Source organism: Vicugna pacos, chromosome 17, assembly GCF_048564905.1.
Source record: "Vicugna pacos chromosome 17, VicPac4, whole genome shotgun sequence".
In the NCBI taxonomy this organism is placed as follows: domain Eukaryota; kingdom Metazoa; phylum Chordata; class Mammalia; order Artiodactyla; family Camelidae; genus Vicugna; species Vicugna pacos.
In genome coordinates this window covers 20,602,151-20,628,574 of record NC_133003.1, presented here as the reverse complement: position 1 = coordinate 20,628,574, position 26,424 = coordinate 20,602,151, and the positions used below count along the sequence as shown (strand labels likewise).

Below are 26,424 nucleotides of genomic sequence, written 5' to 3'. Positions count from 1 at the left end.
GGCCTCACGGGTAGGATTATGTCATCTTTTTATTGATCCCCAGGTGCCCAGTTCAGTGCCATAAGCCTTCTAGGTGGTAATGAGTGAAGAGTTCTGTTTATTTCAGAACGAGTTTATTCTGGTTCATCCTAACAAATTTATGCTGGTAGGAAAAAATGTCAAGTGACTGACAAACCTCACTGATCATTTTATCTAATGAATGTTTGAATGCTAACTGCTAAACTCTGTAGATCAAACTCTATAAAGATTCATTAGTATGTTCCTGCCATGTGCCAGTCACTGCCTAGGCACTGGTATTGTCCTTATCCTCCAGCAACTGGTGATTTAGTTGAGGTGGCCGGGGGTAAGGGGGTGAGAGGGTTGTGAGTCACAGAAACTTTGGAGGAGGTGGCCTCGGAAACCTAGGACACCTCACAATATGGAGGGAAAGCCTTCCAGCAAAGGTGTGAAGTGCAGACAGCTCACATTAGGTGAAAGAACACTGACAGTGACGAGTATCTGTGATGCACTCTCTTCAGGATTATTTAATTTCAAAGAAAGGAAACACACTCACATTTATAAAACGGAACTCAAATTTATAAAAAGGTATTTATTGTCAGGGAATCCAACTGCAGGAAGTGTAGCCAGGCTACAGCTGTTGTATGTCTCTCTCAGGCTCTCTGCTTCACCCTGAACATGTGCTACATTCCCTTGCCTTCTGGACACTGTTCTTTGCCATCTCTTTTTGCTTCCTTTGTGATGCTGGTCTGCACAGGATGTTGGGTTGTCATGGTTTGGGCTCTGTGCCCTACTTTATGCTACCTTATATCTAAGGAACTGAACGCTACTTGACTACAGTTTTCATGTTTTCTTTCTTTAGAGAAAGAGTGAGTGAATATATCTTATTCGTTCAGCTTGGTCCAGTCATTTGTGTGCCAGGTACCAAAGCTGCCTTTACCACTCATAGCCATTTTGACCTGCCCACTTCATCTGGGGCTCCTGTGGAGAAGGATGTGGGTTGAGCAAACATGCCAAAGCCATTTGTATATCTGTGGCGAGAAATAATGGGAAACAAATCTAGAAAGCTGATTGAAAGCCAAGCTTCATATATCCCTTAAGATGTTTAAACCTTACTCCCATGCTCAGAAAACGGTTCTGACTGTCTATGACAATAAATAAAGTGGCCCAAAGTTGGCTTTGAGAAGACTTACCTGTTCTCAGTAGATAAGGTAAACGGGAAGACAGAGGAGTGAAGGGAAAAAAATCCCATGATGACAGTTAGATTCGGGCAGTAGTAAAAGGTAAACTGCCAAGGACATACTCAGGAAAAGTGTAACAGAGGCAAAATCAATGGGACTTGAAAACTGGGTGTGGAAGGTGAGGCGGGGGGTGGGCAGGAGGGGTCAAAGGTGATGCTGTGACTTCGAGCCTGAGTTTTCTAGCAAGTAGTGGTACAAATAATGGAAAGATCCAGCAGGGAGCAGTTATGTCCTCTGATTTGGACATTGTTTTGGGAAACTACAGGGGCCTTTGGGTAGTGGTCTCTTAACAATTGTCTGGTATAAATCTGGAGGCAAAGGAGGAGGGTCATGTTGAGAAGCACTATCTGGAAGGGAGACGAGTTTCTGCTTATGCAAAGGTCAGGTGTTTTGCACTGGGTGACATTTACTTGTACAGGTTGACATGCTGCAGATGTATATCACAGGCAGTGAGACTCTTGTGTTCACGTTGTTTGCTGAAAGATCCTGTGCTTATTGAAAAATGTTCACGGTGGTGTGGGGCCTGTGGCAAGAAGTCACACATTCGTTAAGATAGTCTTTCAGCTGGCTTTAGAACAAAGGCATTACCAGGACCTTCCATCATGGGGTTGTTTGTCTTTTTCTTCATATCTTTAAAAAGGAAAAAAAGTCTATTTTTGACTAAAAATACATACGGTTTCAAACATCAAAAAGTACAAAATGCTAAGAAAATCTCCCACCGAGAAGATGACGTTGGTTCCCTTTTTCCTGCTCCTCTCTTACAAATACAGCTGAATACTCTGGAAGAAAACGCAAAGGATAATTATAAAGGGGATCTGAAAGGTGGAAGGGAGAGGGCAGACTGGGTAGGGACCTGAGGACTTGAAGAAGGACAGCACAGTGTGTTCCCTGGCTTTCTTTTTATTCTCCCATTTGTCCCGGTTTGGGCACTGGAGAGTGTCTACAACCTGAAATCGCCAGCAAGCCTAGATTAAAGAAGAAGAAAAGGCACAAAGAAAGGAAGAAAAGCCTACTCCCTTTTGCCAGAAGACCAGGAAAGGGAAAGCCTTACTTCCCTACCCATAGGGATTGAGCAGCAGTGGTAGCCTCGGTTCTCCTGCAGGTACAGTGTCAGCAGAGCTCATCAGGGCCTTCCTGTTGTCCACTCCATACCTGGTTGCAGGCCTGACCCACCCGCACTGCAGGGACACTCATCCCCTGTCCCCACCACATGACAGCATCAGCAGCACCTATGTACCTGATGTCTTCCAGGCTTCTGTCCAGCAGCAGAGGGGATGGAGGTAGGTTTCCTCCTATACTCTTTCCTCCAGTAGCAGAAGACCAGATAGGTTCTTTCTGCTCCCAGCAGCATCAGCAGAGATCAAGCAGGAAATCTGGCCATTGAACAGGCCAGGAGAAACCCCGCATCCCGTGGCCCAGCATCACTCAGCCCCCAGCCAGTGAAACGACCTTGCCTCAGGAAGTGCCTTCAGCTCTTGCAGGCAGTGCCAGCAGTGACTTAGTGACAGCCTTGTGGAGCCAGAAGAACACAGCAGGGCGGAATTTTATTACAAAGGCCCTGAGAATTAAATTGTTACTGACACTACAGCCAGCACCTGCACACTAAATTTAAACAGGGATTACCTGCTAACATACAAAAAGAATTTTGAAATGGACATCATAATTGCTTCATTAGGCAATTACGAATTCTCTTGAAACAAATAGAAAACTAGCAAATCTCAGCAAAGAAATAGAAGTTATAAAACAGTACAGCTGGAAGTTAGAGATAGGAAAAACACAATAACCAGAACTCAAAAAATGTGTCTGATGGGCTTAGTATAGACTAGAGGCAACAGAGAATACAGTCAGTGAACTTGAGGACAAATCAGTAGAATTTATTCAGTCTGAACAACAGAGGAAAAAATAAACTGGGGGGAAAAATACAGCTCCTCAGAGACTTCTGGGACAATAACAAAAGATTGAATGTTTGTGTTGTTGGAATTCCAGGAAATGAGCAAGAGTGGGAGGCTGAACAACTATTTGAAGAAGTAATGACTGAAAACTTACCAAATTTGTAAGAAGACATAAACCTACAGATTCAAGAAACTGAACTGCAAATAGAACAATGCAAAGAAATCTATGCCACTACCTATCATATTGAACTTTTGTAAACTAAAGACTAAATTAAAGAAGAAAAATCTGAAAAACAACCAGAGTTAAATGATGCATTATCTATTGGGGAACAGCAATTTAGATGACAGTATTATTCTTATCAGAAACCATGGAGGGCACAAGAAAATGGCATGACATTTTTCAAGTGCTAAAAGAACAGTCAACTGCAAATTTTGTGACGTTCTTAGAGGAAAACTAAGAGAATTTGTTGCTAGTAGATGTATCCTTATAGAATGGCTAAAGGAAGCTCTCCAAAAAGATATGGTATGGTAACAGAAAGAGGCTTGAAATTTCAGAAATGAAAGAACATTGGAGCAGGTAAAAATAGGGCTTAATTTAATGGACTATCCCCAGGAATTTTTTAAATCGTATTTGATGGTTGCAGCAAAATTTACAAATACTGTCTAATGAGGTGCTCAGTGTAAGAAAAGGAAATATTTAAGACGATAAAAGCAGAATGGGTAAAAGATCCTAAATGGAAGTAAGTTTTTAGTAATTCGCTTCGAGTAGGAAAACATTGATTTCGTATGTTATATTACCTAAAGCAATCACTCGGGAAACTATGCATAGCAGTATTTTCAAAAATATTTTAAAAATCAAATGGAATTCTAAAAAAGAAATTTAACCCATAGAAAGGCAAGAGAAACAGGAAACAAATAAGAATAAAAAACAAATAATAAAATGGTAGAAGCTCTAATATGTCAGTAATTACTTTAAATCCAGTCTATATACTACACTTAAAAGACAGATTGAAAGGGTAGATTTTTTTTAATGATCTAAGTTTATGCTGTCTATAAGAAATGTATGTCTAACATAAGGACATAGAGGACATAGATAGGTTGAAAATAAAAAGATGGAAAAAGATATATCATGTTAACATTAATTTTTTTAAAAGTGGCTGTATTAATAACAGACCAAGTGGAATTCAGAGCAGAGAATAAAGGATTATTCCACCAAGAAGATATAGCAATTCTAAAGGTACATACACCAAAAAACAGAGCTTCAAAATACAATGAACAAAAAAACTGATAGAGCTGAAAGGAGAAATTGACAGATCACACTTACAATTTGGGATTTCTACATCCCAATCTACATCCTAATCTAATTGACAGAACTGTTGGGCAGAATATTAGTAAAGAAGAATTTAACAATAATGTCAGACAGCTGAATCCAGTTGACATTTGCAGAAATTCAACCCAGCAATAGCAGAATATATATTTTTTTCCATAGTGCCCATGGAACATGCACCAAGATGGATCCTGGGTCATAAAACAAATTTCAGTAAATTTAAAAGCCTGAAATCATGGAGAAAACATATTGTCTAACCATAATGGAACAAGTTAGAAACCAATAATAGAAAGACCACAGGAATATGTTCAAACACTTGGAAATTGAACAGTGCACTTCTAAATAATTCTTGGGCTAAAGAGGAAGTTTTCAGAGGAAATTTTAAAAATACAGTGAACTGAATGAAAATGAAGATACATCATATCAGAATTTGTCAGATGCAGCTACAGCAGCACTGAGGGTTATTTATGGCACTAAATGCTTACATTACAGAAGAGAAAGGCTGTTAAATCAACACTCTGAAAGTAGAAAAAGAACAGAATAAATCCATAGCAAGCAGAAACGAGTGAAGTTATAAGCAAGAAAACAAACAAACAAAAAGTTATATTAAACCAAAATCTAGTTCTTAAACCAACACAAATGATACAAACACAACAAAACTGACCAAGATAAAAGCCACCAATAACAGGAACAGGGTGTAGCACTACAGCTATTAAGAGGCTAATAAGGACCTAGGAGCACCTGTACCCTCACAAATCTACAACTTAGAAGAAATGGACCAATTCCTTGAAAACCACAAATTACCAAAACTCAACCAAGATGAAATAGATAACTGGAATAGCTATTAATGAAATTGAATTTTTAATTGAATAGCTTCTGATGATTTCACTGGAGAATTTTACCGTGCATTTAAAGAATAATTAACACCAACTTTATACATTCTTTGCCAGAAAATATAAGAGGGAACACCTTCCTAGCTCATTTTATGAGGTCAGTATTACCCTGATAAATCACATCCAGTAATATATGACATATATGTATGAAAATGATAATACACAACAGCCAAGTGGAATTTATTTCAGATATGCAAGACTGGTTCAATAATCAGAAACCAATTAGTACAACCCATTTCAAAAGTCTTAAAGAGAAAAAATCATAAACACAAAAAACACATTTAACAAAATCCAACACCCATTCATGATAAACTTTCTCAAAGAACAGAGGGAGTTGTTCCTCATCTTGATAAAGAGATCACCAAAAAACCTACAGCTGATATCATAGTTAATGGTGAAAGACTGCATATTTTCACTCTAAAATCAGGAACAAGACAAGGAAGTCTATCTGCTCTCACCACTCTTACTTAACACAGTCTTGGAAGTTCCGGTTAGCACAACGAAGCAAGAAAAGGAAACCAAAGGCATATATACTAGAAAGGAAGAAATCATTCTGGCTGTATTTGTAGATGACATGTCTGTATAGCAAATTCCAAGGAATCGACTCCAAAACCCCCTAGAACTAATTAGTTCATTAAGGCATAGGTACACTATCAACATATAAGAATCAGTTGCATTTCTATATAGTAGCAATGAAACTACTCAGAATCCTATATATAAATGTTCAAAGCAGTTTTATTTATAATAGCAGTCAGCCAGAAACGATCAAAATGTCCTACAGTACATTAATGGTTAACCTGTGGTAGGGCCACACTGTGGACTTCTCATGCAACAACGTGGGTACACCTCACAAGCATTGTCCTGGGTGAAAGAGGCCAGGCACAACAGGTAGCAACACGGAATGATTCCTCTTACATAATAGTCTTGAAATAATAATATAGAGATGGAGAGCAGATTAATAGCTGTCAGAGATTAAGGGATTGGAGAGGGAAGGGGCGGTAGGGTGACTATAAAAAGGGAACATAAGGGAGCTTTGTGGGGCCAGAACGATTAATGTGTCTTGATTCTTAGTAGTGGTTACATAAAGCTACATGTGTGATAAAATTGCATAGAACTGCTTACGTGCACATGTGCACGTGCACACAGACACACACACACTCATGAATGCATGTAAAGCTGGAAAAATCTGATAAACTCTGTGGATTGTACCATTATCGGTTTCCCGGTTTTGATAGTGCATCCTGTAGTTATGCAGGATGTTGATACTGGGGGAACCTGGGTAAAGGGTACTCAGAACCTCCTTGGACATTACTTTGTAACTTCCTGTGAATCTTTATTTTAAAACAAAAAGTTTTAAAATAAACCCTCCTACCCTCCCTAGTTTTGTGCCCCATCCCAAAATTAAGTCTCCGTTGTTTTATTTCATCATGATCTTTCTAAAAACTTTTTAAAATGCATGTGCAAATATATTTGCAGTAGAAATGCATTGTCTTTTCTAGACAGTGGTTTCATGTTATACCTACTGTTCTGTGCCTTGCTTTTCTTTTCACTTGATCATGGTTTATTTTTTCAGATTAGAGGTTACATTGATATTTCTGCCATCTGCTTTACCCAGTTTTCTGTTAGCAGACTTCTGGGTTGTTTCAGTCCTTTGCTTTTCAGTGCTCTGGTGAAGACCTTACACACTTGCTACTTTGCAGGTGTGTGAATATATCTCTAAGGTAAATTTCTAGTAATTATATTTCTGGATTAGAATTTATCTACACTGGTACTTTTCAGAGATGGTGCTAGACTGCTTCACATGTGCGTTGTTCTTTTTCACACACTTCCCAGTAGTATATGGTTTCATAGATACCCCAGCAGCTACTTCGAAATTTTAGGACTTTCGTTGGGTTATTATGCTGGCTTAAAAAATAGCATCTCAATGTAGTTTTAATTTTCATTGGACATATTTTCAAAAGCAATTTTTACTTCTTTTTCTGTAAACTGTGTTCATATTATTTTGGCTTTGTTTCTAGCAGGTTGTTGGCTTCTGTAGGACTCATTGATTTGTTGGAGTAATTTGTGTAATAACCTCTGTGTCTTTGGTGTGAGGTGAGGTGCAGTACTTTTTTCTTGTTTGTCATTTGCCTTTTAACTTTTCTTATTGTTTTGGCAGGCACATTGAAGCCTTTTATTTTTCTTAAGTCTAGCTTATCTTTTGTGGCTTCTGGATTTTATAGCAGTTAGAAAGGTCTTCCCCATACAGAGGTGATAAATTTCATGGTATTTTAATGCTTTCAGGTGTAGCACTATTTAAAATCTGGAGTAACCACCCCATCGTCGTGCTGCTGGGGATAGCTTTAGGCAGTAGACTTTATTTCTGGTCCTGGGTCTGATTTCCTGGGTCTCCTCAGCCTGGCTGGAAATCTGGGTCACTGCTAGAGCTAGATCAAGTTAATCTCACATCCTCCGTAAAGTGGTGCTTTAGAGGGAAAGGAAGTAAGGAGAGGACACTGGATGATCTTCTGGCTCTTATCCCATCTCTCAGCAACCTTTATTCCAAGAGATAAACTCTAGTAGAAGTGGTTTTTGTCCCCTGTGTGCTCTGGGAGTTAGTGGTTGGGTGACAGAACCGCTTTGCCAGTCTCAGGGGAAGGGAAACAAAACTTTAAGGGCCATTTTCTTCCAGTGACCATTTGTGCAAATCCCACTTAGGTTGCTTCTCCACAGGGACAGGCTGCCTGAATCTGTGGCATCTAAAACTGTCCTTCATCACAATAACTGGGACTTGGGAGTCTTGTCCACTTTCAGCAGAACAGCCCTGTGGAGTTTTTCAGAAGGAGGTGCTCGTTAGTGGTCTGTCTCCGTAAAGGCTTGCATTTTCATGATGGGTGTGAGAAACATTTGCTTAGCATAACTTTCCCCTCTTAGGAACAGCCAAACCAGAAGAAGGACGGCCTCCTGTGAGTGTGACCGGAAATGACATCACTGCCCCTCCAAACAAGGAGCTCCCACCAAGCCCAGAGAAGAAAACAAAGGTAGGTGCCAGAGTGCTGGGCTGTCTTCTGCTGCCGTAACTTTTAAAAATAGTGTCTTCTGCTACTATTGCTTGAATCAGGCAGATGAAATTTCATTTTTCTGAGCTATTATGAGTCCTTCCTCAAGTATGGACATGCTTAGAAAATATTTTATATTCTCACTTTACCTTGGTATTCTGACTCAGACCTTAAAAATCCCTGCTTTGGACCCTATTTTTGTTCCTATTTTTGACTTTTTTTTATTCCTATTATTTTGAATATCTGCAGAAATATTTCTGTAGATGTTGTTTCTGCTTCCCTTAACAATAATAGTAAGCGGAATTGGAGAATTGTTCAGAAATCCATGCTGAAGTCTTTGTTCATGGAAAGGGAGCACAGATTTTTAAGGTGGATCATAGCTTCAGACACTTACTGCAGGGTACAGATGCCACATTTTAGTGTGATCTTAAAGCAGGATGTTAATACTCCCTCATGGAGGTACAGATAATAAATAGCTTAATCACCAGCTGGTGACTTTCTTAATAGAATTATTACAACCTTCAAAAGTTAGTTAATTGTTTAAAGCTATTACTGAATTTAAATCTTCAGGTACCAAATTACTGGAATTTGTGACACTGGAATTTGTGTCATTAAGAAATAATTCCCAATTTTCTTTATCTCCATCCTGCTGTCTTTCCACTATTTACTGAGCTCAGAAGAAAGGAATGCTAATTTTCAGTTGCATCTATTCTCACTGCTTATAATTTTACTTTAAATTGTGCAATTTATACTTTTTTTTTTAATTTGTTTTTATTCTTGTCTATGTGTTTGATGTTGGCCTTTAAAAAAAAATCAACTTAAAGCCTTTGGCCTCCACTCAACCTGCAAAGACTTCAACAACGAAAGCCAAAACGCAGCCCACTTCTCTCCCTAAACAGCCAGCTCCCACCACCTTTGGTGGGCCGAATAAAAAACCCATGAGCCTTGCTTCAGGCTCAGTACCAGCTGCCCCACCCAAACGCCCTGCCGCCACCACTGCCAGGCCTTCCACCTTACCTTCAAAAGACGTGAAGCCCAAGGTAAGTGGTCACTGAGCACCTGAGCACCGTGCCAGGGAGAAGTTTTCCCCTCTGAGCATCAGATAGTCAGGCTCTTTTTGCTGCCGGACAGTGAGGGCAGGCTGGTGGAATAGGTGAAGGGAAGGAAGAAGGGGTGAGGGGGACTTCAAAATCAGTTTGGGGGCCCATGATGCAGTTACAACATTTGAAGTCCTTTTATACTTTGAACCTTTTCTCTGCCCTGGTTGGAGGCAATGCTACATCTACTTTGGTTTCTTCTCTCTCCCAACTCCTCCTTACTCTTCATCTACTTAAAAACTTAACTAGTTTCCCTACATACCAATCAGATGTTCATTTTTGGTAGAATTCCCACATCAAGTTCTCAGTCAGATTCAGTTCTTTGTCTTTCTTAATCATCCTGCAGAAGTGAGCTTTCCCCATTGCTTTTATTATTTGCTCTTCCTGCTTACCTCGGCGGGTCCCAGCATCATGTGATAACTTACTTTGCTTTTGGCATTCTGCCAACTCTCACTGGGCTCCTAGTTAAGTTTTTTTTTAATTTTTCCAGGTCACCCACACATTATTGCTTAGAAACTGGTCAATTTGGAACAGCATTAGCTTCACAGGATTGTTATAGGAGGAGTGGGTGGGTGGAATCTGTGGCTGCCTTTTTTTTAACATCTTGTTTTCTTTGAGAGGGGCCTGTGGGTCAGCCTGATATTACCCTTTCAATTCAGGGTTGAAAATAGTTTCCCATGTTAAAATGTCAGTGTTTTCATGTAATCTTGTAAAGAAAACTGGGGGAATCGAGGAGCAGTAGGCTATGTTTTAACCCTGACCAAGAAACTCCAAAATTCTGTCAGCGGCGATAAGATCTCATGAAGCGTTCTGATCCTCATTTACCCTTGACTGCTCCTCTTGATCTTTAGAAAACAATTTATTTGCATAAGAGGGCAGAGGGGGACAGTGGCTGGAGCCATGGTGTCAGCTTCTCCCTGACACTTCTCCAGCAGCGAATCCTGGGGAAGACGGGAGGGCAGGGGAAGGAAGGGGTGCTGTCTAGTGAAATTTCACACTGTGATAATGACAGAAATGAGGCGTACTGTGCTGGTTTCTTTATAGACATGGTGTTGGTATCCTCATCCCATAGCTCCGGTGAATAACCTCCCTGTGGTTCTGCGCTAGTGAGCCACAGATCCTGGGTCCGAACTTGGGTCTGACTCCCGTGCTAGTTCTCCAGGCCTCTCTCAACACCCTTGTTTCCTGGCTTTTTTCCATGCAGTTTTTTAGACAGCATTCTAAGGTATAGCTGACCTGAAGAGGTGATGTGGCTTATAATTATCACTGTTTCTATTTTAGATAAGAAATAGATGGAAACATTTGAGAGATTGATAAAAACTAAAGTGATTTTTTTTCTTTAATTTGGTAGGACGATTTATAGGAGCAAACAAAGGGGGAAAATTATTTAGAAAAAATAATACGATTCTGTGATTCTGGCAGAAGAGAAAATAAAACTTGAGAAACTGTGAGAGCAGGCTGGTTCTGTAGCTTGCTGAGGCCAAAGAGCCAGACATCTCAAGAACATCACATCCTTTAGAGATTTCTGTCCTGAGTAACTTCTTTCTAACTTATTTTATCATTATTACTCTTACTAGCAAAGTATAAGACTCCACTAGATTGACTGAACATTTTTAATTTTTTGTTTTGTTTATGTATGTATTTATTTAATCTTCGGTCAAGTGTTAGTACACTAAATGTGTTAATATGTAAATGCAGTAGCTCTTGAGGCAGATGTGGTTTGTGGTGTGGGACACTTTCCAGGGCTGTCTATTCACACTGGTTCAGGTTGGATTAAGGTGGTTTGACTCCCCATTTCTGGACCCCAGATCACGCAGCACTGTACACGGCCATTTCTCACGTTGTCTAGAGAACTTTGATCTTTTCTATCAGTAACTGCCAAACCCACAATACCCGTCGTGTTTTCTGGTGTGTGCTTATATGGAACTATCCTTCACTTTGACTTACTGGGACTGTTACTGACCTGGAGCTCTTATTCCCACTTTTCTATTACCAGCCTGTCGCAGAGACAAAGATTCCTGAGAAGCGGGCCTCGCCATCCAAGCCGGCCTCGCCATCCAAGCCGGCCTCTGCCCTGGCCGTCAGGACCGGCTCCAAGAGCACCCAGCCTGTTCCAAAAGCCACAGCAGCCGCCACTCTTGCCTCAGCTGGGCCAAGCAGTAGGAGCCCCTCCATGACCCAGCCCAAGAGGCCCCCTGGTGAGTGCTGTCACCCTTCCCTCCCCGGGAACCAATGGGGAGGAGAGTGAAGCCTTGGCTTTGCCCCAGCAGTAGCTCCAGCCAACATCACAGATGGCTGTGCAGACCTGCTTGTGCACCAGTCCTTAATGGGGTCCATTGAAAAGTGCAGCATCAGCCTCCATATGAGATTAGCAGGGATGTGTATTCAGAAAAACCTTAAGTGAAGAGGCCTTATGAGTCTCCAGACAGTATTTACTGTTCATGTCTTAACTCCACAGCACCCAGCACATTGTGGTCCTGGGCTTTCTTGATAAGAAATAGGCCATTCAAAGAAAGGCCAAGTGGAGGGCATTGCCCAGACTGTAGAGGAAGGAGTAAGACTCACTGCCTGGCCCTGGGCACTCCATCAAGGCATGGTAGTTACATGGCTGTCTAATTCACTACTCAGTTCCCAGAAACAAGCACAACACAGTGTCAGTGCTGGATGAGCCCTTCAGTAGGTCAGTTTATTTAACGTGATATTAAAATAAGCATACATTTGTGCAGCTGTCAAGACTGAGGGGAAGCCTGCGGACATCAAGAGGATGGCTACAAAGTCTGCACCAGGTGAGACCCCGTTCCCCACCTCATGGAAGCCTGATTTAAACCCCCACCTCTTCTATGGCTTCAAGGCTCGCTCTTGCTCTGTCCCCTGAACACTGGTTGTCTCTCACTCCTGCTTTTGCAGCTGACTTGAATCGCCCAAAGAGCACCTCCACCAGTTCCGTGAAGAAAAATGCAGCTGTCCCTGGGGCGGCTCCCCTGGCAGGGGCGGCTCCCAGTCGAGTCAAGCCCACGACCACGCCACCCCGGCCGCCCGGGACTCCTTCCACAGACAAGAAGCCTACGACAGCCAAGCCCAGCTCCTCTGCCCCGAGGCTGGGCCGCCTGGCTACCAATGCTTCTGCCCCTGATCTGAAGAACGTCCGCTCCAAAGTAGGCTCCACGGAAAACATCAAGCATCAGCCTGGAGGAGGCCGGGTGAGTCCAGGAAACTTGGGGTCCTCAGCATGCTGGCCCCTGCTTCCTTCCCTACCACATCACCTGTTGTTCCCCGGGCATGTCCTCATATCAGCCCAAGGGGCCCAGCAAGAAAGGGGGAAGTCAGTCAGGTCATGGGATTCAGTGTCAGGAATTTCAGCCCAGGCTCTGCCTCCTGGCAGCAGGGAGAAGAGGTGGGCTGAGCTCTGGGCTTTCTCTTCTCACTTCAGTCAGAGGTGCTGCTGTTCTGCATTCTGGAGTTTAAGCTTGCATTTTTGTTTGGAGGCAAAAGGGTTCTGCTTTACAAAACAAACAGGAGGCCTCTGAGGCTTGCAGAGGTGTGAGACCCTGGGTGTGTACCTGCTTTGTCATGGTTCTTACCTGGCACTGTGAGTCTCAGGATAGGCAGAAGGTGGACCACCTCCATCCCAAAGCCACACCCAGGGTCGAGAGTCTTGTCTGCAGGAGGACTTGGGTGTCCTCTTGTGGCCAGGGTGACTTGCTGCTGCGAGTCTCTGGCTTTCCTAAACAAAAGGACCACGACAGAGTGTCATGATGGAGAAGAGTGGCAGGCCACAGTGCTTCACTTTAAGGATTTTCTGGGTGCAGCCACCCTGCAATTATCTGCTAACTTAGCAGCCATGGGGATATGGTGTGTGAAAAACGTGGTGGCAAAAGTCCAAGCTGAAGTCCCTGGAGCAGTAACTTGTCCTCTCCTGCATCATTCTCTAGCATTAAACCTCCACCACCGCTGCCCCCCACTCAGGGTAAGGTACCTAACTTGCTTCAATCCAGAGCAGTTAAAAAATTGAAGAGGGCCCAAAATGCGGCAGTCCTGGTACTGTTGGAAGACAGTGAAAGAAAGGTGGAATTAGTTCGGGATAAAGGCCTTAAAATTGCTTTTGCTAAGAGATTATGGCTCTAGTGTATCAACCAGGTGTCTGGGGCTACAGTGCTGCTGGCCCCTCCCTGTCTCTGTGTCCTTCTTAGGCTTTCATGGTGCCAGGGCTGCAGGAGGTCTAGGTGGTGGGTTGAGTAACTCAGTCTGGTGATGAAAGTATTTTCTGTTCCAGCATACCTGAGGGTGTGACACTCTCCGTCATCAGTAGTGACTCGTGGTGACCACGCAGCTTGTTTGGGGCTTGTCAAAACATTGTAGGGGCAGGGGGTTGTGATTGGAGAATGACAGCCCCGGTGCCCCCTCAGAAGAGAATCGCTCACTTAGCCCTCCTTCCTGCCTTTTCTCCACAAAGCGTGTCTTGACCTCTTCCTCATATCGTCTATAGCCCCCCTCCCTCCGGCTTGGTCTGCCCCGTGTAAGGTGTTTTCTTCTAGGAGCAGGAGTGACCTGCCTCTGCGTGGTACCCTGGCCTGGATTGCAGTCCCTTGCAGCCTCCTTCCTGTCTTAGCATTTGGGCTCTTATCCTCTTGATTTGAAATTTGCACTCCCTTTATCTCCATCCAGGCCAAAGTAGAGAAAAAAACAGAGGCAGCTGCTCCAGCTCGAAAGCCTGAACCTAACGCAGTCACTAAAGCAGCCGGCCCAACGGGCAGTGCGCAGAAGCCGCCTGCTGGGAAAGTGAGTTTTATTTAGACTTTTACCTCTTGAAGGTAAAAGACAGTAAACTATTTCTTCCAGCCTGAGTCACTTTCCCTTCTACTGCACTTTTTTCCTATCCTTAACTAGTTTCTACTTTCCTCCCCATGTTCTCTCCTCTGTGTTTGATGATTCAGGCATCAGAAAATTTTCTCTGTTAACCCCAAAAGTTAACAAGAGTTGGGAGCCCATTAGCCCTGAAAAGAATATTTACTCACTGGGTAAAATGGATCCAAACACTTGCACTCACTTCCTTCACATTGACTTTGATCTGAAACCCACCCGTTATGCACACAAACACACAGAGCACCCAGCTTCTTCCTAAGACCTGGAGCCCCTGTGCTTCAAGTTCAGCTGGAGGCCCCCTCATGACACTGCTGGGTGTGGAGACAGTGTCATTTGTCCTGGATCCCCAGGGACCTTTATACTGAAAGTTAGGGTGCTCATCCCCAAAAGAAACCTTCCTAGGCACAAGGATTGTGCATCACGTGGACAGCAGAGTTGAGCAGAAACTCTAGGTCCGTTTCCTCTTGTGTCCACACCATGGAGCCAGGCCCCTCCTCTTCCCCTGGAAACTTCTGCTCTTAGCTGGAGGGTAGGTGGCCAAGGGCTGCCAGAGAAGCTTGAGCTCCAGCCCTTAGGGGTCAGGATGGGAGGTCTTGGCCCAAGGACTTTGTTCAGCTGGCAGTTCAGGAAGACTGCACCGTGGCTCCCGGGGGCTTGTAGAGGTCCTGCAGGTCTCTGGTGTAGACCAGGTTTCCCTGGGAAGTGGTTTGCTCACCAGTTATTCATCGTTGACATAAAGAAGGCAAGAAATGGTGTGGTATTTGGGTTGGGGTTTCTGCAAGTAGATGACCGTGCAGAACTCTTTAGTTTGGGACTACATCATTTGTGAAGGGTACTATGGAAAGGAAGGAAGAAAGCTGGCCACTGTTCTGTCTTGAGAAGGCTCACAAAGAACTCTGTCCCGGGTCTTAGAGCCTGGGCCTTTGTGTTGCTCCGTTCCTGGGGGAGCTTTTTTAATGCAGCAGGAGTGCCCCCCAGATTGTGCCTCATCGCGCCCTGCCCAGAGCCTGGTCTCTTTGCATGTGAAACTCAGGGGGAACAAGATAGGGCATCTAGAGGATTGAGGAAGGGATTTTACCCTCGAATCAAAAAGACTGGACCTAAACCTTGATTTCACTGAGCTTTCTCGAACCCTGAGACCAATGGGCTACTCGTTGAGGTGTGGAAGCTGCTGTGGCTGTGGCTGTGGCCTGCGCCCCCTGCTGCCCAAGGATTTGCACAGCAGGTCCGGCAGCCTCTGGTCCCTTCCTGTTTGCATCAGATCTGTGAGCCAGCTGCCCGTGCTTCTCTGCACAGCCTTTGCCTCCCAGAGCAGGTCTGGCTGCAGCCACTCCAGGCTCCAGATTTAAGGGAAATGCCATCCTGGTGTGAGGGTGGGTCCTGGTGAGCACGACCCTTGCAGAGAGGAGCCACGGGCTACTGTGGCCACTGGGAGAGAGCAGGCAGGGCGGTCTGTGCCTTGGTGGGTGTCCAGGCCCGCTGACATCTGGGCCTTCCTCACAGCCAGCCCCTAGGAGCAGTGAGGATGACTGTGTAGCACTTTTGCGACATCCGCTTCTGTCCTTGTGTTTGTTGTTTGTTCATGTTTTCAATTTCCTTTCCTGCGCCCTCCAGTTCCTTCCCCTGTGCTTTTCCACAGCTGTTCGGCTGAAGGTGGGGGCGGAGTTCTAACAACACTCTTTGTTGGTCATTGTGATCACGTTGTGGACTCACAAACTGCCCTGTGTCAGTTCTAACCAGCCCTCTCCCTTTGTGTTGTTTTTTTCTGTTCTCTAACACTCCAGGTCCAGATAGTCTCCAAAAAAGTGAGCTACAGCCATATTCAATCCAAGTGTGGGTCCAAGGACAATATTAAGCATGTCCCTGGAGGTGGTAATGTAAGTATGAGCTCTGGGCAGCTGGTGTCAGAGGCACAGCCGGCTGTGGGGTACGCCGGGGAGAGGGCCACCCACCCGTGCTGGCAGGACCATGCGGCCTGGCCCCGGGCTTCCTCCAAGAGACAGGCTGGCGAAGTGTGGGGAGACCCCACTGCTCAGGTGTGTGGTCACACCAGGTGTTTCTGATGAGCCCAGAATTGACAGCTGTGCGACGCCCACTTAGCATCTTTCCCACCGTGGGTGGGAGGCCTTAGTGGTTCCTCCTGCCATCAGAGACCTGGTCTGAACGCCCCATCGGCAGCAGGCCTGTCATCTGTCTGGAGTCCGCTCCTGGGGACGCACACTCCGCCTGTGTGTGCACTGAGCGTGGTGGTGTTCCCACCCTGACACTGGAGCCCAGGTTTCTCCTAAGCCCATCCTCAAATCCTTGCTGTTGTAGAACCAGGGGATTCGTGACCACTTCCTCCAGTCCCGTCTTCATCTCCATTACTCTTTCCCTCCTCCTCCTCCTCATCTTCTCTCCTTGCCTCCTTCCCCCACTGGTTCCCTTTCCAATCCCTTCCTCTTCCTGTTTCCTTTTCCTGCCTTTTCTTTTTGTCCCCTTCCCTCTCCTATCCACACATCCTGTTTATCATGCTGCTCTCTGTGCCACCCTTGAGATATGTGTTAGGGCGACTGGAGCTCACAGGGAGGTCCTGGTCTAGGGAGAGGCCAGGCAGAGCCATACTGTCATTTAGCGTGTGAGAAACACCCTGTGCGCTTTCTGTGTGTCCCTGCGATAGTGCCCGGGAGGGCGGGGCTCTGCGGCATGTTGGGGAGGTGACTTCGGGCAGCTTCTCTCCTACCTCCAGAACAGGAGAGCCATCCTGTCCCAGTCTCCCTTCATTCGGTTCCTTCTTCTCACTGTCCTGACCTGGATTAAGTCCCATTCTGCCTACTCTCTTCTTTTTTAGGCTCTGTCCCCCTACCTACTCGGTAGTCAGACTGTCCTGTCGTGGCCACAAACCCCTGCCCCACCCCACAGCTCTGCTGTGAGGATGCAGGCACAGAGCATCCCTTTCTCGTACCACCCGACTCCCCTGTGGCGCCTTCTTCCTGTTCATCTCCCAGCCTGGGCTCTTCCTGGCGTGGGCAGAAGCTTCATCATTTGCACTCAGGTGGCCAGTGCTTGACCAGCTGGGTGTTGGCCAGACATTAGACCACCTGGTGTGGGACGGCTGAGGTGGTAAATCTGTGAAAGGCAGTTTCTGGTTATGGTGCTCAGGATCCCGCTGTGAGGGGCCCAGGGAGGCACCGGCCCTGGCTTTTCCTCTCAGGGTTTGGCCTGGATGAAAACAGGTGAACAGGGATTCTGAGGGAATGGGGTCGCTTGTGTGTGTGTGTGTGTGAGAGAGAGAGAGAGAGAAATAGAAATGCACTTACGTGTGTTGTGTGGTGTGTGACAGAGCTCTGGAAATAGTCCTCATTTATCTTTCACCTACTCTGGTCCTTTCACACTGCCTACACATGACTCCATGCAAGAGTTTTTTGGTGAGGAAATGTATTTTTTTGAAGCATTTTCATTTTAGAAAGCTTCCTTAAACAGCAGAGCATTAGGAAACTACCTGTGACAGCGGTTCCAGGTGGGAAGACCAGGGTGAACAGCCCGGGCTGAGGCCCTGTCATGGCTTCCTCAGCCCCTCCATCAAGCCACAGCTGAGTGAACGTTTGGTGTCAGTAGACTGAGCCCGCCGGCCTCTCACAGCACCCCCTTCCTCCCTGAGACACATTCTGGAATTAGCGCAGGGATGAGCCACATGGGGCGGGATCCCAGCCAGTGCTCTGGGCAGGTCCCACGTCCACACAGACGTGTCCCTGTTGAGAACTGGGAGGACATCAGAGTTGGGAACGTGGCGCCGCTGCCATGGCTGATCCCAGGGTAACTTCTGTGGCTGTTTTAGTTCATTTCGGCCCCGAAGAGGGGTGTACGGGTTAGTGGGCTCTGAGGCCCATCGGCAGTGTCATTTCTGTAGCCATGTCCATGCTGCTGTGGGCGGTTGTGTACGGAGGGCCCGCCTCAGGCTTGTGCTCTGCCGGGCTTCACCAAGTCGGGGGACTTCGGGACCAGCCTTTGAAGCATGAGAGACACATGTCCTAGACCGGGGCAGCAGAACTTGGCTCCCTAATGGCCGGTGGGGCGGGGTGGATCTTTTGGAAGCAGATTGTGGCTCCTCTGTATGCCTGCCTGAGGAGGTGGAGTCGCATCTCAGAGGGAGCGGGCTTTGTTAAGTGAATGAGATGTAACTAAGGTTTCTTAAACTTTTAATAGTAGAAATTTTCAAACACATAACAGAAGTAGAAAAAATGGTAAATTGAACTGGATGTACTTTTTACTCAGCTTCATTTATTATCTTTGTAGTCAGTCTTATCTGTGTATACCCACCCCTATTATTTTGAAGCCAGCACTAGTTATATCTTTTATCTGCATATACTCCAGTATATAAGTTAAAAAAATAAGAACCCTCTAATATACATACATATGTGATATAAAACTCCATAACATGTTAAACAGTCTTGCTTATTTGAATTAAAAAGCAAGTAAGGTCCAAATACTATGATAGATTTGTCTCTTTTACTCTGTAAGTTCCCTGTCCTTTTTTTTTTTCATAGTAATCTTTTTCATGAGTAAATGGAGTGGCTTGTCTTAGAATTTGGATTCTGCTGATGATGTCCCCATGGTTTCATCTAACGTATTTCTTTGTCCCACAGTTTTCTTTAGGTTGATTTAGGTTTGGTTCCCCCCCTCCACACACACACACACGCACACACACACACATTTTTGCAAGACGTTCATAGGCAATGGTGTAAGTGTTTCTGTCAGGAGGTCCAGGATGTCTCACTCATGTAGTCTCTCCCCCTCTGATGCCAGCAGCTGGTGATGCCCCAGACCTAGCCCCGTGCATTCAGGGATGATGCCCCACTCCCCACTTTCCGGTGCCGCCTCCACGGATGGGCTGGACTACATCTGTAAAGCGAAACCTGCCCTCAGCAGCTATTCTTTCATTGAGATCTAGGCTTCATGAGTGGAACTCTGTCAAGAGGTGTGTGAGTTCCACAGCCTGGCAAGAGCCTGGCCTTCACAACTGACCTCTGTTTGACTCGTCAGGGGTCATCTCGGGGTTGGCACAAGATTGGTCACCACATGGTGGCTTGTTTTAAGCAGCTGCCTAATGTGTGGCTGGGAGAAGTGCCCGTCCCTCCGCTCCAGTCTAGGGAGAGCCATAGCCTTGTGAGAGAGATGAGGCAGAGTGGAGGCTGCTGTTCTGATGGACATAGGTGCTCGGTAAGGTTATTGAACACATGTAGTGACTCGTGTGCAGCTGGTGCTGATGTCCCTTGAAGAGATGGTGTAAAGAAGAGATGGAGGGAAGCTGGAGCCATGGAAGGTTTTGGAGAAGGTGGCCTTTGAGCTGGGTTTCATAGACCATAAAGAGAGTGTGGGCTGACAGTACACCTTCTGTCTGAGGCAGTGATTTTGTGTGTGTGTTTCTCCTCAGGTTCAGATTCAGAACAAGAAGGTGGACATCTCTAAGGTCTCCTCCAAGTGTGGGTCCAAAGCTAACATCAAGCACAAGCCTGGTGAGTGGTGTCACTCGTGCCCTGGTCACCTGGGGCGGGTGGGCCGCCTGGGTTTCATCCCTGTCCCTTTGTCTTTCCACTCGCACCCAGGACCCAGCAGTGGAGACAGTGCAGCCCTCAGTCCCTGTCAGTGAGGGGGAATTCGGGGCACTCACCTCTTAGTTGCAGGGGGGACAGTATGTAAAAGCTGCCACTTGGACGGGCAGCGCTATGAGGACCTGCTGTGCGCAGAGCACCGTTGACTAGGCCTAGGGGAGGGCTCGGCCTCCCAGACAGCATTCCAGGAGCCAGCGCTAAGGGAGCTCTCGAGCGCACTGGCCGGGCCTCGCCTGTCAAATCCGGAGCGAAGGCTGTTCCCAAGCAGTGAATCATCAACCACCAGCTCCAGCAGGAGATAGAGGCCAATAGAGCCCCCTCGGCTCACAGCTGTGGGTCAGACCACAGTGATGTCAGCTGTCCTTCCAACAGCACAGGCAGCCTGGCACCCGCACAGAGGCCTCTGAGCAGCAGGATGTTGTCTGAGCAAAAGTGCCGCCTTGTCTTGTCTGTGCCCAAGAGCCTCATGTGTCCTGGTCCCCAGATGTCCTGCAGCAGGTCTGGGGCAGGGCCATTCTTGCAGCGGCAGGCACACTGGCCGGCAGGTCTGGGGCCAGTTAAGGTGAAGGCAGAGAGAACTCCCCTCCATCTCAGCAAAACGTATCATCCATTTTAGAAGGCATTCTATTTAAAAAGATCAAAAAGTTGGGTCCTTAATAACTTTCATTTTTCCCTTCTGTCTGGAAAATACATTCTTGTGAGATACCTCCTTCCCTAGTGACCACGAGTGACCTGAGGTCCAGTTTTTGCAGGGGCTGGAGCGCCAGTGGGGAGGACACGTGGTGAGCTGGCAGGAAGCTGGGTGTTGCGGTTGGTGGTGTGACCAAGAGGTGATGGAAGAGTGAAGAAGGGCTCAGAGGGAAGCTGTTCTGAGGGGCCGGGTGGACGGTGACCGTATTCTGACCCGTGAGCTCTCAGTGTTGCCCGTGTACAGACTGCTTTCCCTCCGTGCCCTCCTCTTGCCTGCCTTTCTTTCACGATGGTGAGATCCAGTTCAGCGGCTCACGCAGACCATACTTCCATCCTGCCTGTCAGTCACAGGCTTGATGATGACTCAGGGCAGGTCCCTCCTCTTCTCCAGTACCGGTGCTGACCGACAGGGCGCCCGGGAGATGAGGCTGGGCTCCTGCCCCGACGGTCAGTTAGAGGAGTTGTCACACCTCCGGAAGACCCCGAAGCAGTCCCGCACCTAGGCACCTTTAGAGGCTGGTCCGGGGGAGTGCACGCTGCAGGTGGTGAGAACTTTCCTTCTCTCTGGCTGCAGGGAGAGATTGCCTCACCCTGACCTCTCCAGGAGCAGCCCTATTTTGACAGGCCTGTTCCCTGTGCCTTCTCCTTTTTTCTTAGCCACCAGGAGCAGGTCGTGAGTTCCCCATTTCTGTCGGGCATAACATCCTGTTCCTTGGCCAGCCTCCTGGCTTTGCCTATACGAGTATTTCTCTGCCATCTGTAGTGACCAGTTTCTTTTTGTTTCCAGGTGGAGGAGATGTCAAGATCGAAAGTCAGAAGTTGAACTTCAAGGAGAAGGCCCAGGCGAAGGTGGGCTCCCTTGATAACGTGGGCCACCTGCCGGCAGGAGGTGCTGTGAAGGTAGGGTGGGTCCCCAGGTGGGAGGGAGGCTGGGCGTGTAGAGTCTGGGTCCCAGCAGGTGGGTGCCTGTCACCGCCCCTCAGTCTCTTCAGGAGCCACGTTTCCCCCACTCCATTGCTGTTTCCCATTGTCTGTCATCAGTCCTGAGCGAGGCAGGAGAGGTGAAGGGGCCCCAGCCTGGTCACCTCTTACCTGTCCAGATGGAGGCAGAACTTTCTTCTGAGAGGCAGGGCCTGCTTTACTTTTTGAGCCCATCTCAGCCATTTTCAGGGGGACAGGGCTGGGGCTCGGATCCCCACGAGGCCAGGAGTCTGTGTGGTACGGTTCTCGCAGCTACCTTGTAAAAGGGGAGTGTGGGGACCTGCTCAGTGTCAGGCTCTGCTCCGGGCCTGGGAGCAGGATGGCACATTTCAACTGCCAGTGACAGCAGGCCTGGCGTCCACCTCCTTGGGAAGGGCTGTGGGACAGCACTGCCGCGCAGAGCTTCCATCCTGGGCCTGGCTGGGCCTCCTCCCTGCCCTCCCTCTCCTTCCCTCCCTCCTTCCTTCCACAGTACCGTGATCCTCTGTGTGCCAAGATGCTGTCTTGTCCTTTGTTCTGTGTCATTGGTGGGTAGTGGGTCCTGTGAGGTCAGCATCTTTCAGGCCTCCAAGCTAAGGTTGGCTGCAGCTGCTCAGGGACAAGGGGACAAGAGCGGTGCTGGGAGCCTTCCCTCCTGCATCCGACTGCCCAGCATGGGTCCCTCCCAGCCCTTGTTTTGTCTTGTGCACCGTCAGTGCTCCAGTTCAGGCCCTGACCAGCTTCCGTGACATTTTGGGGGTCCTGCTCTGTCCCAGGCTCTGAGGTCATGCTCTACACCTCGGGGGCCACTCTCTGGTCTTACTCCCCAGGGTGCTCACTCAGGTGTAGTCACTTGTCCTTGGTCACATGGTGAGCGTGTGCAGACCAGGGCTCACACCTGGGCTTTTCTGACCCCAAGTCTTGTGTTCTTTTTTTAATTTGCATTGTCTCCCTTTCTTTCATATCATTTCTGGAACGATTTTTCTAACACAGAGGTCTGTTTCTTTCACTCTTCTGATTAAAAACCACAGTGGAGTGGTTGTCACCTTTGGGCATTCCGGACACAGGCCTGCCAGCTCACCAGTGCCTTCCCTCTTCTGCTGGTGATTCATACTGAGTGTTCACCGTCCCCACGAGTCCTCTTCCCTCCTGTAAAGCCCTCTCAGCCCCCACAGTCTCCCTGGTCCCACTTCCTTGGACCTCTTCCTCCCTCCCCTGTGCCCCCAGGCCCTGGAAGGGTGCCCGGCCCAGAAGAGGCCTATGGCAGGGGTTTGTGGATGATGGGTGAACAGGCAGGGCTGCCCCTGGCATGGCTGAGGAAGCCTCTCTGAGCCCATGCTCACGGTGCCCCTTAAGTCCGCAGTGGTGGCCTGCACCCCTTGGGAACTGAGTTCAAGGTCCTGGAGCTCCCCAACCAAGTCCAGACTCCCCATCTGGAGCTTGTTACTTGGATTTTTGCTAATGATCGGCTGTCATAGCTAATTTTATGTGGCTTCAGCCTTGTTGAGAGGCCTGGCACTTTTCACTTCCCAGAGGAGTCTCCTAGAGCCTGGCATGAGCCTGGAGTTGGTCTTGTGGGTGGGGGTGGGGTGGGAGCACCTGCTCTACCCCTCGAGATGCCTGGACATTAATCCAGTGGGATGGCGGGGGTGGGGGCTGCGTGTAAAACCCACCACCATCACCATCCCACTCCCTCCCCACTGACCCTGCACTGTCTCCCCCACTGTTTCATTGTAGACTGAGGGCGGTGGCAGCGAGGCCCCTCCGTGTCCAGGCCCCCCCGCTGGGGAGGAGCTGGCCATCCCTGAGGCAGCGCCCGAAGCAGGCGCCCCCACTTCAGCCAGTGGCCTCAGTGGCCACACCACCCTGGCAGGGGGTGGTGACCAAAGGGAGGCCCAGACCTTGGACAGCCAGATCCAGGAGACAAGTAAGTGGCTGGGCTTGGCCTGAGGGCCAGCCAGGGGCCCTGCCACTGGCTGCAAATTGAAACTCCTTTGTTTCCTGACTAGAGTGTGGCCTGAATTTTAACAAGGCAACCTTTTATTTTCCAGGCATCTAATGATGACATTCTGGTCTCGTCTTCCGTCCCCTCTGTCCCCCCTTTTGTCTCCCCCATCACCCTCTCCCTTCACTCCTCCCGTGTCACTGCAGATTGAGACCTACAGGCTGACGTTCCGGGAAAACGCCAGGGCCCGCACCGACCACGGGGCCGACATTGTCTCCCGCCCCCCCCACTTCCCTGGCGGCCCCAGCTCAGGCACCCGGGCCCCTGGCTCCCTCTCCCGGGCTGCCCTCTAGGCCCCTCCCTCCCTCCTGCCTGGCTTGCCCAGGGTGACAGTCCTACCCCCACTCCTCCTTCCTTCCTGCCCCGCACCCCCAGCCCAGCCCCCTGCTTTGCTCCTGTCTCAAAGCGCCACTGCTCCACCCAGAAGGTTGGGAGGGAGATGGGGTGGTGGAGGCTAACATGGGATCTCCTGGGATTGGGTTGGGATGGTGGGGGGACCCAGATTCCAGCCTCCTCTGTTTGTTTGGGTTTTTGGACCAAACCCAAGAGAAACTGACATACTGTTCCTCCTTGCTGGGTCCACCTGGAGCAGTGGGGAAGAGGGTGTCCGTGTGATGGCTGGGCGCTGACTGCATCCCCTGGAGCCTGCTACGCCCCTGGCTCTCCCTGATCCTACACTGGTGCCCACTGTGCGGGTGGTGCCAGGCGCCTCTTGCTGCCCTGCCCCAAGTTACTCAGGGGCAGTGCTGCCTTTCCCCGCTGCTTCCCATGCCTGCCTAGCCGCTGTCACACTTTGTTCTTTTATCCTTTTTTTTTTTTAAATAACATAAAAACTGATGGAGTAGTTTTTGCAGGTGAAGCCATGTGTAAATGAAAGTCCTCAGTAGGTGTTAAAGGAAACAGGGAGGGGAGATCCTGAAGCCTCCAGCCCGGAGGTCAGGCACTGGGGGCTGCCCTGGCTTGGGCAGCTTGGAGCCCCGGAGGTGGTGTGGGCAGGGCAGGCACGGTGTATGGGCTGTGGCCTGGAGCGCAGACGGGGCCCGCGTGGGGCTGGTCGCAGTGTGAACTGGTGGTTCTGGCATTTTGTGTGTATGCTGCTTTTCTTTTCTAACCAACAGGCTGGTTTTTGCATCTGTGTCTGTCTCATTCCCTGGGATCTGGTGGGAGATACAAGGTCAGGGCTGGAAAGGGCCATGGAGGTCAGATGCCTCCAGGCCTGCAGCCTGGGATGCTCGAGCCCTCAGTTGCCAGGGAGCATGAGATGTCCAGAACTCAGGTGGACAGTGGGGAATCAGGTCTGGAAATTTAAAAATAAGGCCGTGAGATGGGCCGTTCCACCTCCCTTATAACCTGACTGGAGACGGGAGGGAGGAGAGGCAAGGCCAGCCTGCGGAGGGGTGTCCCGGTTAGGCCTGGCTTGAGATGGCTGCAATGATAAGTCCCGGGAATTGCATTGACACGAAGATTCTTATTGCACTTGTATTTTTTGTATTAAAGTTTGCATGGTTTCTAATAAAGGATTAAAATGTAAGAGTTTGTAGTGAAATGGCCTGGGAGTCACCAAGGCTTCTCCTCTGGAAAAGCATCTTCTGCAGCACAGACTTGGCCCCCGCGCCCCCTACCCCGGCTTCTGGTGTCCCTTGTTGCTGAGAAGGTGGAGGGTTCTTGACCTAGGTTGATTTGATGCCCATGTAGAGAGAGGGCATCTGGGCTGGACAGTTTCTAAGATAGCATTTTCTTTAGGGGAGATTCTACACCATATCCCCAGCTCCCCAGGCACATACCAAGAAAAGGCAGGGGTCTTGTGGAGAAAGGGGTGCCAGGGACATAGGGGCATGTCTGTCAGCAAGAGGAAGGGGCAAGATGAAACTGGGAGGGTGCAGTGGGGGGTGGGGTGCCAGGAGACGAAGTCCAGGTGGCAGTGCTGGGCCTCAAGGTACCTGCGCCCTCCCGGTGTTGATCCTGGAGGCACAGGGATGCTGAGGTGGACAAAAGGCTCTGGTCCTTTTACTCCCTTGGTCAAGGGTAGGGGTGGGAGAGGTGATCCCAGTCGGGAGCTCTCTAATGGGGGCTGAGGCGGTCTGGTCACAGCTCCTTTGAAGGGTCCCACAAGCCAGAGAAGCTGAGAAGGCAGCCCTGACAAGTGGGACCAGAGGCCGTGTGTGCTGTGTACTCCTCTGCAGCCATTGGGAGTAGGGCATTTCTGTACTTTCTGATTTGCTTATGGCTCCGCCATCACCTGTGTCAATCTGTGATTCTGTTGTACCGATTTCAAGAGTAAATAAAGCTCTTAAGTCTCAGTATGCAGGTCCCCTGTCTTCTCTAAGTCCTGGTACTCTCCACCTCCAGCCCCCAGCTCGTGCCCTTGCATCAAGGGACTGGTGTGCACTGTGCTGGCTTGATGACCTCACCCCTTGTTTGTGGTGATGTGTGAACCTGTGGGTATGACCAAGGGTTTAGATGTGAGTGGGCCTCTGCTCCCTCCCCTGCCTGCCTGGGCTAGGTGGTAGCCAGACGACCAGGCTAGACACTGTGGGCCCTGCCTCAGGGAGCCAGACCTCAACACTTGCTGTCCATACCTACAAGGACAGTGCCTGTGAGAGCAGCTGTGACAGACTAGGCTGGGCCAAGCAGCACAAGCCGGTTAACCGCACAGGTGGTTGAAGCTCCTGAGGAGAGGTAGGTCCTATGTCCTTTCCTCCCGAGACTGGACCACAGCCCCATCCCCGGCAATAGGCCTAAGTCCCTTCCTCCTGCACCTTCACTCTGCCTCTTGCTTTAGGGAGCCGTGGCCCCCAGCCCAGGGCACTGAGGCCCTGAGAGAGGAGCC

The 26,424-nt window shown here is 48.4% G+C and overlaps 1 protein-coding gene across 1 annotated transcript in view; it reads left to right on the top strand.

The window, feature by feature from the left end:
- MAP4 (microtubule associated protein 4) overlaps positions 1-23,554 on the top strand; it is a 146,441-nt gene extending 122,887 nt beyond the window's left edge. Inside the window, 10 exon segments of the mRNA XM_072941191.1 lie at positions 8,264-8,370; positions 9,213-9,428; positions 11,482-11,683; positions 12,212-12,271; positions 12,393-12,685; positions 14,151-14,264; positions 16,133-16,225; positions 19,762-19,843; positions 21,417-21,529; positions 23,327-23,554. Of these exon segments, the coding sequence (XP_072797292.1) occupies positions 8,264-8,370; positions 9,213-9,428; positions 11,482-11,683; positions 12,212-12,271; positions 12,393-12,685; positions 14,151-14,264; positions 16,133-16,225; positions 19,762-19,843; positions 21,417-21,529; positions 23,327-23,539 (1,493 nt within the window). The 3' untranslated portion in view covers positions 23,540-23,554.
- The last annotated feature ends 2,870 nt before the right edge of the window (positions 23,555-26,424 follow it).